Below are 14,134 nucleotides of genomic sequence, written 5' to 3'. Positions count from 1 at the left end.
CTGATTAGTCTTGTTTACAATAAGCAATATACCTACAGCAGGAAGTTTAGAGGTATTAAGTATTCGCATCGTTAGTAATGAGTAGGTGTTTGTAGAACTTGACGAGTTAATATTGGGTAAATGCTAGTGAAATATATTCAGTTGTCATTACAGTTTTATACATTTTTATAAATCCGCTATTGGCGAAAGATTTTGTATCGATATTATGTAATACATACTTAAATTATGAATGTAATCGTTTATATTTGCGATAGTAATAAATTAGCGTTTTCCTAAAAAATAAAGTTTTGAAACATAAATGAAGTGCCTTATTATTCATGTATTTCTTCCATCCGTGTATTTTAATCATTCCAAGCGCTAGGTTGCTGGCTACACCGATCTATGTTAAAAACTTCAACTATTCAATATTAATTCAGAGTTCAGGCTTTCGCACATAGCAGCCACGAGTGCCCGCTCGTATTTGTCATTGTCGTATAAGAGCCGTAATACAAAGAGCCGAGCTTCTTGAAAGACATCTAGGTGACAATGGAAAGGTTGCGGCTCGAAGTTGATCAGTATTTGGGAAGTGGTGAAATAATATTGCATCTATTACAAGTAGAACTTTATTTCAATATGTTGATATCGACACAATTGCTATGAATACAGGTGTATTAAAAATACGACTTAACGTATGATTAGTAAAGAAATAACAAGTTACAACAACATAGTAGTTTATTGTCGCTGGTGACGAGGAATATAGTCAAAAAACGACAGTTAACTTAAAAGTATAAAGCAACAAGTATTTAACAAACATGCTTATGCTGACATTAGGCACTGCATTGCTTGTTGTTACATATTATGATTTCATCACGACTTATAGAGACTTATTTGCCTTCAAGAAACTAAAATTATGTAAATATGTTTTGCAATACAAATTCTATAGTAAAAAACTGTTCAATCTGGTTGTCTTATTTAAAATATTCAAAGTGGCTAAGCTAGCTGCAACGTGCAGCTAAAGCACTACTATCGCTAGTAGTCATCTCCGCGGGATATGACTTCCTTACAAGTAGGTCTCAGTAGGATGGTGTGCTCGAACTGGGCGGTGTAGCAGCCCTTGATGTCGCAGAGCGGCGGGTAGGCGTCCACCACGCCCTTGTCGCAGAGGTCCTTCAGCGCCATGGCGTAGCGAGAGGCACCCGCGCGCTCTAACCACCGCTTGCAGAATGCCAGAGTACCGAAATTCTTGTTGATTAAGTTCAACAGTTGTTTAGATGATTGCAGTCTGAAAAGAAGCATTTTTGTTGATGTTATTAGGCCGTGCTGAGTGGAGAAAAGAATGCCGAAAGATAATATTGATAGATAAACTTGATTATACAATTACCTTAGTGGCACAAACTGTTGATCGAAGTTCTTCATGTAATGAGAGCAATCCATGTCGTCGTGGACCTGACCGCGGCCAGTGGACCCGAAGGTCTCGATAGCATAGAACTCGTTCTCTTCCATACGTGTTGTCTCACCACCCTTCACGATAGGCACTGTTTTACCGGCATGGATCCCTAAGACACGAGAATTGAACTTAAATATCATAAAAAATATGCTGTTTTATTGTTTTTATCGATATTACTACTCACTGTAGGGTCCAATAGAATGTCCGTTGAGATTGCGTATAGGCTTCACCTGATACACTTGACCATCTAGTTCTACTTCATGTGATTCCATGACCTGAAATTATACATAACCTTTACTAAAACTTAAATTTATCATATAATGCAAAATATACGGCAAGCTATTTCATACTAATTTGTCATTTTTTTTTCAATCATGGTTCAAAACAACAATTTTTATCTGACTATTTCATACTGTCATGGTAAAACCTTTACTATTTGTTACTGACCTCTTGTACGGCAGCACCAACATCACACAGTCTGGCGTCCACGCCAGAAGCCTTGATACCAGCTTCAGTGGCCTCCTGTACGCCCTTCACGAGCGGGTCGTAGCGCGGGTTGAAGCTTAGAGTGAAGGCACAGTCGATGATACGCCCATTGATGTGCGTACCAAAGTCGATTTTAACGACATCGTCGTATTCAAGCACCGTTGTATCACCTTATAATATATGTACGGTTTTTATTATGAATTATAATAACACAACCTCAAGTGAAATATGAAAAAGTAATACTAAGTAACAAAAATATTTGTGTACTGTAAAAAAATATTTAGTCACCTGTGTTTGGAGTGTAGTGGGCAGCGCAATGGTTGCGACTGCACCCAGTAGGGAAAGCCAGACCCGCCTTGAGTCCGTCTTCGCCAATCAGGCGCCGCGCCGTTGATTCAAGCTCTTCACAGATTTGAATCATGGTCATGCCTGGTTTAATCCAGTCGCGCATGTACTTCCTTGTCTAAATTAAAAAAGTTTAGTATTAGAAAAGCATTTTGTAATTATTTTTACGATCAAAGTCCACTGAACTTATAAAATGCCTAAGTACATTAGGCATTAGGCAATGACCCAACTGACTTACACCACGCTATAATTGGCAAAATAGTTTATTTGGTTCAAACTGGTTGTCAGAACTCACACATTAAAATAATTAAAACATACTTGTCTGTGAGCTTCAGCAGCATGTCTGATTTCTTGATAGATATCTTGATGCAGTCTGTCAAGGGCCCTCTTCTCCTCACTGGAGAAGCGTTCCTTGGCAGTCCTCTCATCAATACCTTCAGCTGGACCATGCTCCATGATCTGACCCTCAGGGAAGTTTCCTGGATAAGGAGAGTGGCATATAGGACAAGTTTTCATTCTACTGTAGCATTTATCTTCTTCCTGTTTATTTAACTAAATGACATATATGTCTAGCTTTGCCTAGCAGTGGAACAACATGGGCAGCTTATTTCAATATCATATAAATATTTCAGCAGGAAAATCTTTATCGAGATTTATTGAGAGGGAGAAAAAACTAAAAAAAAAACTTTTTTCATCCATATATTTTCTTATTAAAGCCTGAAATACTGTTTGCTAAACTCTTTGTTGCTTTTGACCTTCATAGACAAACAGATTGGACAAAGAAGGCATCTCCAAGCTATTTGATTCACACACATCAGCTAATAAGCTGTCAGTGTTTTTTAAACCAAACAATAAAAAAAATTTTTTTTCAAACTCCTGAAAAACTAGGTTCATGTAAAAAGATTAATTTGTTAGATTCCTTACCATCAGGGTACAGCTCAGCAATGGGTATGGTTGGTGGGTTGGTTTGCTCTTTAGAAGGACCTTTTCCAGATTTGCTCTTGTTTTTCTTTTTTTTCTTCTTCTTCTCATCACCTTCAGCTCCACCATCTTCAATTTTTTCAGGGTCAATCTTTTCAGTTGCATTTATGGTAACAGAATCCCCTCCTTCAGTTTCTGTGTATAAGAAAAATGTATACCTAAATAGTTAAATACAGAAAGAGTATTTAATTAGTTGACAAATAAATACTAACCCTCATTATATCATTTTTATAGTTGTACTGTCCTGACCTTTTACACATCTTGCAACAACTTTACAACCTATTACATCTTTTTAAAACATCATTGTCTTAAATTGTTTTAAGTTGATAAAGAGACAGGTGTTGAATAACAAAGTTGTAGACAGGCTCAGAATATAGACAGGTGGGTTCATGTTTTAATACTGATAATTTATTATTTGTCTAGTCACTTTATCCTTATGATTTATGGATCTTTAATTTAATTGAATATGCATATTAGCTCTGCAAGCAATCATTAGCGTGAAACAAAGAATCCTGCCTGACCATAACGATAATTGATAAACATTTTAAAAGCGGATGTTCGATTACTATATGGACAAGTTCACTTAAACTTTTCCGTATTTTTTTATATACGTATCTTGGCTCACTGTTGTTTCATAATACTTTCAATATAAATTCTCAACTATAATGTAAGGACACGTAATCTAATTAACAAATAGCATGTTTACTTCATCTGAAATGTATATTTACGCGGCACATTCATAATGTGTTTTATTATAAACGCGTAATATCAGCCGACTGAGCGTAGGTGCCTCGTTACTATGCGTTTTAAGTTATAAATAGACATTCAGAGGGTAATGTACGTTGGAAAGTGATAACTTTGTTTGTTAATTTATATATTACTAGCTCTTTACCTGCCTTCTTCTTCTTTTTTTTCTTTTTCTTCTTCTTAGCGGGATCTTTGTTTTCCCCTTCTTCTACAGCATCTAGGTCATCTTCATCATCACCATTTTGTAGCTCATTTTTATTTAACTCTTCTACCTCTTTAACAGCGGCCATTGCAACGAATATTCTTGAAAACAAAAATAATTTACTATGTGGGCGCTAAATTTCCATGCGACTTCTAAGTGGTTTTTAACCTCTCTTCGGTTCCACAAATGAGAAGTGTAATTCTGGAAAATGACAACAGGACAGCAGTATACGATAAAATGTTTAGTAAGAGGGAGATGCACAGATGTTTTGTAATTACTCCGTCATGAGTGTGACCTGTGCAATTATATTAGTGACGGGTTTCTGGATACAGATAAAATATCATTTTCGTTTTAGTCGATTTTTTTTCCTCAAATACTAAATACCTTGTTAGGTCTTCACAATGTATACAGTTCACTTACTGAACTAAGTTGTTTTTTTGTTCAAATGCCTTTTTGTATTAAGACTATTCTACTTATCCGAATGTATAAGGAATAAATGCTACTATGCTGACAATTCCTTACTCATGACGAATGACTATTACTCTTTTCGTTGCCGAGAAACGGTTTATCTAATATATAAAATTCCCGTGTCACGATGTTAGTTACCGTACTCCTCCGAAACGGTTCGACCGATTTTTATAAAACTTTGTATACATATTGGGTATGTCTGAGAATAAAACAACATCTATTTTTCATACCCCTAAGTGTGAAGGATTGCTCACACAAAAAAAAATATTTTATTTTTTGGGCGAAATTTTTTGTTGTCCTTTTTTTTATAATGTGGCATTAAAAATACATACAACTAGAAAAAAAAAATCGGCAATACAACGTTTGCTGAGTCAGCTAGTTTTTGTATAAAAACAAATATCGATAGTTACCTTCAATGTTCACAGTTACTTAAGCCATTATTTGCTTAAATTAGATTTGTAACTATTTGGTGCTTCGCATTATTCATAGTTTTGGTTAGCAGTAAAAGGCACTCCAGGGCTAATGCGGAGCGCAGTCACCCAAAAACTGCTACTAGACTCACTAGACTGCCGCCAATCTTATAGTATGTTGGTCTCATGTGTTTTGACCGTTATTATATTACTGGAAAACGTACCCTTTTATTAACCGACTTCAAAAAAGGAGGTTCTCAGTTTGACCTGTGTGTTGTTTTTCCCCACGTCTTTTTACATTCACTTTCTTGTTTGAGGCACTTCCCGATAAGCTAGCAAATGAAATTTTCAGGGTAGCTTGAAATCCGATGCCGGTGTAATTTACAACTGTAAAAACGGCTGGACCATTTTGGATAAAAAAATATTGAGTGACGATAACAACGTGGGTACCTAGTTAATTTTTTTAAATCTATTTTATAATTTTGTTCCGCATAGACCGTGGACCGCATAGACGTGGTTGAAACCATAATTATATTGTGGTGAGAAACCAGACGCCATTTTACGGCCAAGCTTTCGCATCAATGGACTTTTTCCTCGCCCCGCCACAAGTCATTCGTAGAGTTAGCATCAAAAGTCGTTTTGCACGATCTGATTGCCAAAAGTATTTAACTATGAAATGCAAAGAGTATCTAGTACTACTAGTTACCTATCTTTGAAATTCGAAGTAGTGTTATAAGGTAATAAAATGAGCTTGTCACCTAGTATCACCCATCACCCGTCTCTACATGACTCAAGTACATACAATTTGTAAAAGAACTTCACAACAAAATAAGGCAGACAATGTTTAATACTCATATTATAATAGTTCTTTCTGGAACAACAAACAACATTATTCTTTTAAAAGGGTTTGGCTTGAACTTGTTATTGCTCATATCGCATCGGTTGTCCAAGCGTGGCAGCGTAATATACGGCGTAGAGCGGCAACTCTTTTCCAAACCCGCAGTGGTAGATCAGACAAAGCGGTAGGCCCCCTGATTATTGTGGCACTAAATCTTATTATTATGGTCGCCTACGTTTTTGTTGACTGTACATAATGTTCCACTCTTAGGTATATAATCTAAGGTTCCACTAGTTCAGGATTTAGACATTTACGTCATTTTTTCTGATGACGTGAAAGTAGTTTGTTTTAAGCCTTTAAGCCGTGGTGTCAGGTACTAGCGAAGGGAAGCACCCCAGTGGTTTTAGCCGGTAAGAGTTCATGCCTCTCCGCCTTCCAGAGGGCGAAGAAACTATGAAGAGTCCCCAGATAAAAAAAATAGTTTGTTAAGTACTTTTTTGGGCATCGCATGGGCAGTAAATGCAGTTTTAAGCAGCATCTGAGGTCAGGTGTAGGAAAGGTTCTCTAAGAAATTCCTTGTCAAAAAATAAAACCATTGTAGAGTTTTCTCCCATATCTTTTTATTCTAAATACATTAATATTCTTGAATTCAACTCAAATATTCATTTAAACTATTACAAGCTATTTTTTTTTATTTTAAACATAAATAATAAGTAATGCAAATGACCAGCATTGCACACTTTTAACTCGGTATTAATATTTAACTAGGTATTATTAGCGATAGTTCTCCATAGTGACAAAACATATACACAACACTGAAAACCTTTGGTGAAAACAAGTATCCTATATTACTATTGTAGCATGACAGTTCCGATGCGCTCAGCGAACGATTGCGATGACCTCGCTTTGTTCATTTCTAAATCTTTGGTACACGGTAGAATTACGAGCTATTAGCAGCACAGTTTCAAAGCGCATCCGAAATGTCACGGAGTTTATTACATAGATACCATTTATTATTATTTCATTCGGTAGGCAATTACAGATAAATCCACAGAAACAAGAATGAGACAACGAGTATATTATCTAGATACATATACATTCTGATTGATGTTGTTTATTGTACAGTTATTATAAAGTAATGATTATGACATTTCAGTAAAGTTACAAGGTAGGTACATGCAAATGTTCACATTATGTGACTTACCGAAGATTGGGTACGTACGTTATACACAGATCTACTGCAGTACGAATATCATATTATTCAACACAATTAGTTACAATACGTATGTTTTAATTAGAAAATAAATGATTCTAAGCGTAATGTTTCTATTTAATAACACACAAGTAGTTAAGCGTATCCAATTTTTTAATGTAGTAGGTATGTATGTATATACGTTTACGTAGGTACCAAAGTTCTAATCTATGCAGTTTCAAAATCAGACACTTCGAAGATAGGCGATGCACACATGCTCGTAGTATTTGATCGCCGATAAAATCTTAATTTATCTACGAAAATAATGTACATTGGACCTTCCTTCTTGATGCTGATGAATGACAGAAACGATGACTTAGAAAATACTTCTCGTAATAATACTAGGGGACATCAACTATGACAGAAATATAAAACAAGTCAAGTGCGAGGAACTAAATAATTTAATCAGTTTTTAAAACAAAATATCTTTTGAGTACATGAAGGAATAGAGACCAGCTCTTAAAACGTCCATTAAACATAAAAAGATGGATGATGAAATGCAAACATAATACAGGTTCATTAAGTATTACACCCTCCTTATACTATTGTACCTACACGAAGTTATATATCCATAACAGGATGCCGAGTGCGTCGGCTATGTGCTGCTAATTGATATAACATTGTCACAAACATGAAAAGGTCGCAACTGACGAACATGAAACTCAACAAGAACCAGGTTTTCCATCCAATGTACAATTTTCAGACATCTACTTATTTATATTACATCTTTTACACAGTGGGTGTTACATATAGTTTAAAAAGTATCAGTTACATTCTTTTCCTTACAAGAGAACCTATGTAGGTACACAAATATTGTAATCGTTGAAATCAGATCTGCACAGCGATACTGATATTGTTTGATATGATCGACAGTAATGAGAGGAGAATATTTGCCATGAAATGGATGATGCAGAAACAATTGTGCGAAATGTTTCGGGAACTACCTACTACTATTGCAAGACCCGGCCCGCGCCGTCAAGTTTGGACTTAATTCAGCAAATATTTGAATCCACTCAAAATAAAACTTAGTCGCAAACCACTCATTTGTTAGTACTTAACATTTTAATCAAACACTTCAAGCCGTTAGTTGCGTACACGAAAACTTTAAGATTCATGACTATATTTTTTTTGTTTTGTATTTGGATAAAAGGTTACTAGAATAAAATAGGTAATATTACAAAAATAATAATACATTACTCTAAAGAGAAAGTAAACGGATCGCCAGCGATCCTCCATAAGTAATGAGGTGCATTTAGGTTTACAAAAATCAAGTAAAGCTTTCTAATAGGATGAATTCGGTAAGTGTCTTTTTGACCCCCGACCAAATAAGAAGAGAGAGATCCTATGAATGAATTCGACCTTCCAATAACACCGAACTTGCCCGCGGTGCAGGCGGCTGGGGCAGCCGGTACCGGGACACTACCGGGAGTCGCTACGTCGGAGTTGACGGCGGCGTGGGAGCTGACAGAGCCACGGCCACTGCCACGGTAAGAGGTTGGCCGAATATTTTATATTCAGAAAAAAGACACAACAACAACTCCGAAAGGCAATTTTTAAAATTTACCTTAAAATAGATTTTATATTTAGGATATCTATTATGTTAATATATTTTGGTGAATAACATCATTATCGCAAACCCGTATTAAATATGAGAAACGTGGATGATATGACAATATAAATTACCCTTTCATACCAATTAATAAGCGTTTTCAATGTCCTTACTTAGTCGAGCCGATATATGCGGCATCGATGACTATAACTACTTACACGACTCGTTAAGAACCGAATACTAACTACTTACAGGGATTATCGAACGTCTCCGTGAACGAAAGAACATTTCATATATCTTTGGTTAGACAAAACGAAACAATAGTAAAAATACTAGACAATCGAACGTTACAGTCATTGGAGGGACATAATTATTTAGTCGTTAGGTATTTTTCTAAACAACATTGCGTAATAATCACATAAAAATAATCATGATCGAAATGTGACGATGCTTCTGGATCGTTCCATTTCGAGGGTAAGCGTCAACAAGTATTACTATTATCCAACAAGATCCCGCACCGGCCCGGCCGGCGCCGCCCTACTGCCAGAGCTTCCACCACACTTGCATCTTCTCAGTGAGTTTCTTGCAGATTCCCAATAGTTTCCGTCACATCCCACCATCGCCCTCACCTTCGCAGTCTTCTGAGCCCTCACCCTCCTCTAGCGTTACCTATAAAGAAATTCATTCGTTAATACTATAGTCTTAAAAATAAAAACTGATTTTAAAATTCATCACTATTTCTTTATGAGCATAAAATATTGAGTTTTCAACTTACTTGAAAGCGTATTTGTTCGGGGCGGTCGTCATCGGGCATAGAATGCGTCTGAATGGGCGCTGGTGGCGGTGACGGTGGAATCATACTTTGATAATAGTCGCGGTTCTCCTCCAGGGTGTCCAATATGTCCTGGGCGTCTGGATGTACTAGATCAGCCCATGTCTCCCAGAGCGGGTGGACAATGTAGTCGATGAATCCGACTTGAGATTTTTCTATCGTCGCATTGTGTCTGTCACACATTGGACTTATGTCCATTCCTTGTTCTCTTTCACGGTCTCCTTGTTGGAAGAATTCTTCCATAAGTAATGCCACCCATCGCTTGTAGAGCGGCAGTGGTTTAGTGGGATTGCTCAGATCGGCGCAATGTACGAGATTCTCCAACACTTGTATCCTGTCAGTATAATTGTCTAGCAACAGCACGCCGCTTCCGGCTACCTTTTTAGTTTCAACCATGGTTTTAAGGTCTGCCAGTAGACTCATGTGTTTAGACATATCCGTGGAGAGCACCATGTCTATAACCATTTTGCGTAGAGTCTGTCGCTGTTTCTTGTGGAGATTAATGAATATGTCGCAACCTTCGTTTTGGAGTAGCTTGAATGCTACGGCAAGATGATGATTTTCTAGGACTGACTCGTCATTGTACATCAGAGCGAGCTCCGAGCTTGAGTTCACGAGGAACTGGTTGGTAAGGCCGGGATGATCCACGTCATGTACGCACGCCGCGAACAAGGCCGCGCATGTCTCTATGGGTGTGAACACTGCGTCAAGTGCCGGAGTATTGAGCAGCACGTGGGTGGACTGTGTGACGTCAGCGGCGTGCAGGGAGTTGTGGAACGGGTTGTCTCGCACGTAGTGTTCCTCCAGAGTTAAAGCGAAGGCGAGGAAAGTGCGCGCCGAGATTTGCAGCGTGCCCAGCAGCTCCCTGGATGTGAACGCGGCGTAGGCGACAGCAGTGAGGGGTCGTCCGCAAGACAGATCGCCGATGCGGAAGATGTCCACACCCCATCGGTCAATTTCTCCCAATTGACGGCCGAGATCTTCCTCATGAGGAGTGTCTACTCCATATCGTGGAACGCGTTCTCCAGTGAAGCTGTTGGTGTGCGTCAGTGTCCGTTTCACGCCAGAGATCTGGTTAATAGAAGAAATCTAGTTAATATTAATGTATAAGTTACAAAATAATTAAATAACTTTACTTTCTTATTTATTTCTTATTATTATGCTTACTTGTGACATGGTAGTAGCAGGGCCGGCATGACGAGGTTTCTCCTTCTTCTTAGCACGCTCGGTAGTCTCATCCACTTGTAGAGATGGTAAGTCGATGTCTTGTTGCTTGTCTGTAAGTAAGAAAAAAGTAAAATTAAATATGATCAAGTAAATAATTTTCTATACATGCTAAAAGTTTAGGTAATAAAGTATGTTAGTAATAATCGATCTATTATAAATTTCATTACCTTAACTAAATTGTGTTATTGGGTAACTATGCCGAAAAAGTAGGTGAAAATATGAAGTATCTATTAATACATGAGATTGATACGTTACTAGGTCAGTGTTCGTTGATTATAATACCTATAGCTGTAGATAAGCAATCAATCATGATGGCTTTGATATAAAATTTTACATAAAATGATTCGTTTGTGGGTCGACCTTCATTAATCTTGTACAGAATTGGAATTATAGGGTAAAACAATGGCTGGTGATTTTAAAACGTGTCGTTAGTGCCCTTTATACCAAGTTTAAATATGAAACGCGTTGATTTTGTCTTTGTTCTTAGGATAGTCTGATCAGAACCATTTTTCAAAATATTGTTTCTGATAAATGAATTACGCCAATATTAATTAGAGAGTCATGAGTCATGGGGCAACAGGCACAATGGTGTTTCAAGATAAATATATCTTTAATTTTGTGTTTATCACAGATGTGATAAAGGGACCAACACTAAGAGACAAACATAATCCGGGACATTAAACGGATTAACTTTATCTATTCATGTGATATAGTACTACGTAGCCGTCGACATTTTAATCAACAACGACTTGGCAAGTTTCTAAAAATAGGCAATAATATCAAGTCTGAAGTAGAATAGAAACGTAAACAGATTTTGTACTTTCTTATAACGATAAAAAGAAATAAAAATAGGTAGCAAAACATTAAAACTAATTTAAATTTCAAATATTAAAACGAGCTCTTATATGGCTCTCGTTATTAAGTCACGGTCGTCGAACGCAAACAAATTAATTTGTATCGCAAAGTTCATATGACCCCCTTTGACAATTGCTTCAATAAAAGCTGGTTGAAATTGTCTAATACATAACTAGGGCCAAGCTGGAAATAATATTGTATTGAATGTTTATTAACTTATCAGACCAGGTGTTCTAGCAAACTTCACTTTATAGCCGATCTTAATGTTTGCGAAAATTGGGGGAGTCTCTATTAAATTATTTATGAAAATCTGGCCGCGCCTAAATTATAATAGTTTACCATGTCTATATTTGAAAAGAGTTTTATGGAGACGTATTTAAGTGCGTAGGCAAGATCTTAGATAATTTGTTTGCGGAAAGAAGTGTCTAGTTCGACGGGTTCTGAATCAATACACAGATTGTCGCAGTAGGTACCTACTGGGAAGAGCAAGCGCGTGGCAGGGGTTATCGGGCACGCTTATCAGTGCAGATAACTAATTTATTTACATTTATTATCCTGTTGGCTTTACAAACCTGTTGTTCGGATTTGAATAATGCAAGCTTCATTTGTTTACTATTCTACATTGACAGTGTGACGTCTCGTGATCGGAGTTGAGATAGGAAGATGGCGGCATGCGTAATCGATAAGTAATCATACGTTTTATGAAGCACTGTTGCTAAAGCACGAAATTATCTGTGTACATTGGGTTCATGCTATTACCGTTAACGGTAATCTGGGGTTTTCCAGGGAGAAGTAAAATACGCATGAAGAAAGTCATTAAGCGGAAGGTCGTTTTTATAAATATGTACGTGAATGAATAATGGCAATTACCCACTTCATTTACATACTATATATTTGTATGAGAGGTAATTAGAAAGCAGTAGTGCCAGTACAAAACTCTTTGACTACCTAACAAGAAAACTTGTAATATCAACGTTCCTGTTTGTAGCTAAATTAAAAAATAAAATCTATTCATCTGATGTTGAAAAAGCATTGAGTGGTCACTCTAATTTGCTTTCGTCCCTCAAAATTAGCTCTTAAAAGTTGGCGCCACTTGTGGCTACTTAAAGACTTCGTAACAACTTTAGAGTTTCGGTGAGAGCTATCTAAAATTTGGGTCAAATATGTAACAAGGTTTGTTAAGGTAGCTACGTATATTATTTGTAGAAATTAAGTTATTTTAAACGAATTAAAGAATTTAATTTTAAAATAATTATTGTGTTCTAATAGAATAGCGTTGCTAATGTAGACGAACCCCAGTCTGAGCATTGATGACGTAGAAAATTTTGCAAGTTTAAATTGCTCAATCATGTCGAAATCAAAGTCACAAGCCAAAATATTTTTTAACGAATTCCTAAAGCCAGGAACATGTTAGTTTGAAACAAGCCGAAAGCCGTCACTAAGTTCGTCATATTACAAACAATAAAAAAAGAAACTCACCCAAAAATGTGGAGCAGATGTACTCGGAGATCTGGTTGCCGGACTTGCTGGACTCGGAGAAGTGGCTCAGTTCCTTGTTCAGCATGCGCTTGAACTGCAAGTGCAATAAATCCATTGAACGGGCCATTGCTACGCCGCGAACCCGCACCCACCGGGCCAGGGAGTAACGAACGCTTTGTCTCTCGGCGCACACGCGCATTTTACAATAACACCAAATTATTAAAACACAAAAAAACTATAAACAAAACTCTCAAGCTCGAGTTCCGAACTTAAATAATTATTTAATTCACGTTATTCCGTTAGAGCGTCTTTTATCTATGAGCGCTATCGTCAAACTGAAGCGGCGAGTCGATGCGGCCTCGTAATAAACGTAGCGCGGGTATCGTCACACTTCAGAACACGCCTTCCGAAAATACCGCCTTCCCAGTAATGTGCTTTACATGTAATTTGGATTCACTCAGCTTCTCGCACTTCCTCTGGCACAGTGAATAGGGAAAGGCATAACAATACATTTAAGTATACTAGCTATAACTTCTTCCGTTGGATTTCTTACATTGCGCTTGACGAGTTTTAGTTCAAAGTCGCTTTTATCCAGATGCAATTTCGCACGACTTAAGTGTCTTTTTTCCAATTGAGATACGGTTGAGCTGAGCTATTTTAATGGTCCGATTGTCGCCGACTACATGTGGCAATAACAGGGCAAGCAATGTATGATATTTAATACATGTTGACTCGTGATACAATGGCGATAAACGTTAATGATTTGATTATATCAATGTCAGAATCTCCTAGTAACACGATAGTGTAAAACATACAAAGACTACAAATTATTAGATTTCTTTTCGTTATTATTAGCGGTTTAGTTAGAATAATGTTTTTTTAGCCCTGAAATGACATGTAAATCTGGGGACAATTTGTTCTTGACATAGTTTCTTATCGGTATGTAAGCCTAATCTTGATCCCCGGTAGTCGGTGTATTGCAAGATATCTTAAATACGGAAATGATCTTTTTGGAGAGAGGAGCGCGTTTGTCACCC

The 14,134-nt window shown here is 37.2% G+C and overlaps 3 protein-coding genes across 17 annotated transcripts in view; all 3 read right to left on the bottom strand.

Moving 5' to 3' along the window:
- The window catches only part of LOC113495472 (carbohydrate sulfotransferase 11-like), a 602,728-nt gene that overhangs the window by 145,106 nt on the left and 443,488 nt on the right, over positions 1–14,134 (bottom strand). The window lies entirely within an intron of this gene.
- LOC113495468 (methionine aminopeptidase 2) lies at positions 589–4,416 on the bottom strand. The gene is made up of 8 exons (XM_026874221.1): positions 4,131–4,416; positions 3,182–3,373; positions 2,576–2,736; positions 2,201–2,375; positions 1,874–2,082; positions 1,611–1,701; positions 1,361–1,535; positions 589–1,261 (listed from the first exon to the last, which is right to left on the bottom strand). The coding sequence occupies exons 1-8, from the start codon at positions 4,273–4,275 to the stop codon at positions 1,009–1,011; spliced, it is 1,401 nt and encodes a 466-aa protein (XP_026730022.1). The 5' UTR covers positions 4,276–4,416; the 3' UTR covers positions 589–1,008.
- Positions 7,539–14,134, bottom strand: part of LOC113495462 (cAMP-specific 3',5'-cyclic phosphodiesterase) — a 301,983-nt gene continuing 295,387 nt past the window's right edge. For 12 of the 13 annotated variants that reach the window (XM_026874205.1, XM_026874206.1, XM_026874207.1 and 9 more), the window contains 4 exons: positions 13,098–13,191; positions 10,704–10,813; positions 9,480–10,625; positions 7,539–9,373 (listed from right to left, as the gene is read on the bottom strand). In XM_026874205.1, coding sequence (XP_026730006.1) covers positions 9,311–9,373; positions 9,480–10,625; positions 10,704–10,813; positions 13,098–13,191 — 1,413 coding nt within the window. In that variant the 3' untranslated portion in view covers positions 7,539–9,310. The remainder of the gene's footprint in view (positions 9,374–9,479; positions 10,626–10,703; positions 10,814–13,097; positions 13,192–14,134) is intronic. The other variant, XM_026874199.1, reaches the window with a different exon arrangement.

The sequence above is a fragment of the Trichoplusia ni genome, chromosome 6 (genome assembly GCF_003590095.1).
Source record: "Trichoplusia ni isolate ovarian cell line Hi5 chromosome 6, tn1, whole genome shotgun sequence".
In the NCBI taxonomy this organism is placed as follows: domain Eukaryota; kingdom Metazoa; phylum Arthropoda; class Insecta; order Lepidoptera; family Noctuidae; genus Trichoplusia; species Trichoplusia ni.
Note: the sequence above shows the minus strand (reverse complement) of the source record. Positions and strands in the feature narration are given on the sequence as shown.

Coding starts and splice junctions, on each gene's coding strand:
- LOC113495468 (XM_026874221.1), bottom strand. CDS start 4,275: ATGGCCGCTGTTAAAGAGGTAGAAGAGTTAAATAAAAATGAGCTACAA. Junction 2,376..2,575: donor CTGCTGAAGCTCACAGACAA/GTATGTTTTAAT, acceptor TTTTTAATTTAG/ACAAGGAAGTACATGCGCGA. Junction 1,536..1,610: donor ACATTCTATTGGACCCTACA/GTGAGTAGTAAT, acceptor CTCGTGTCTTAG/GGATCCATGCCGGTAAAACA.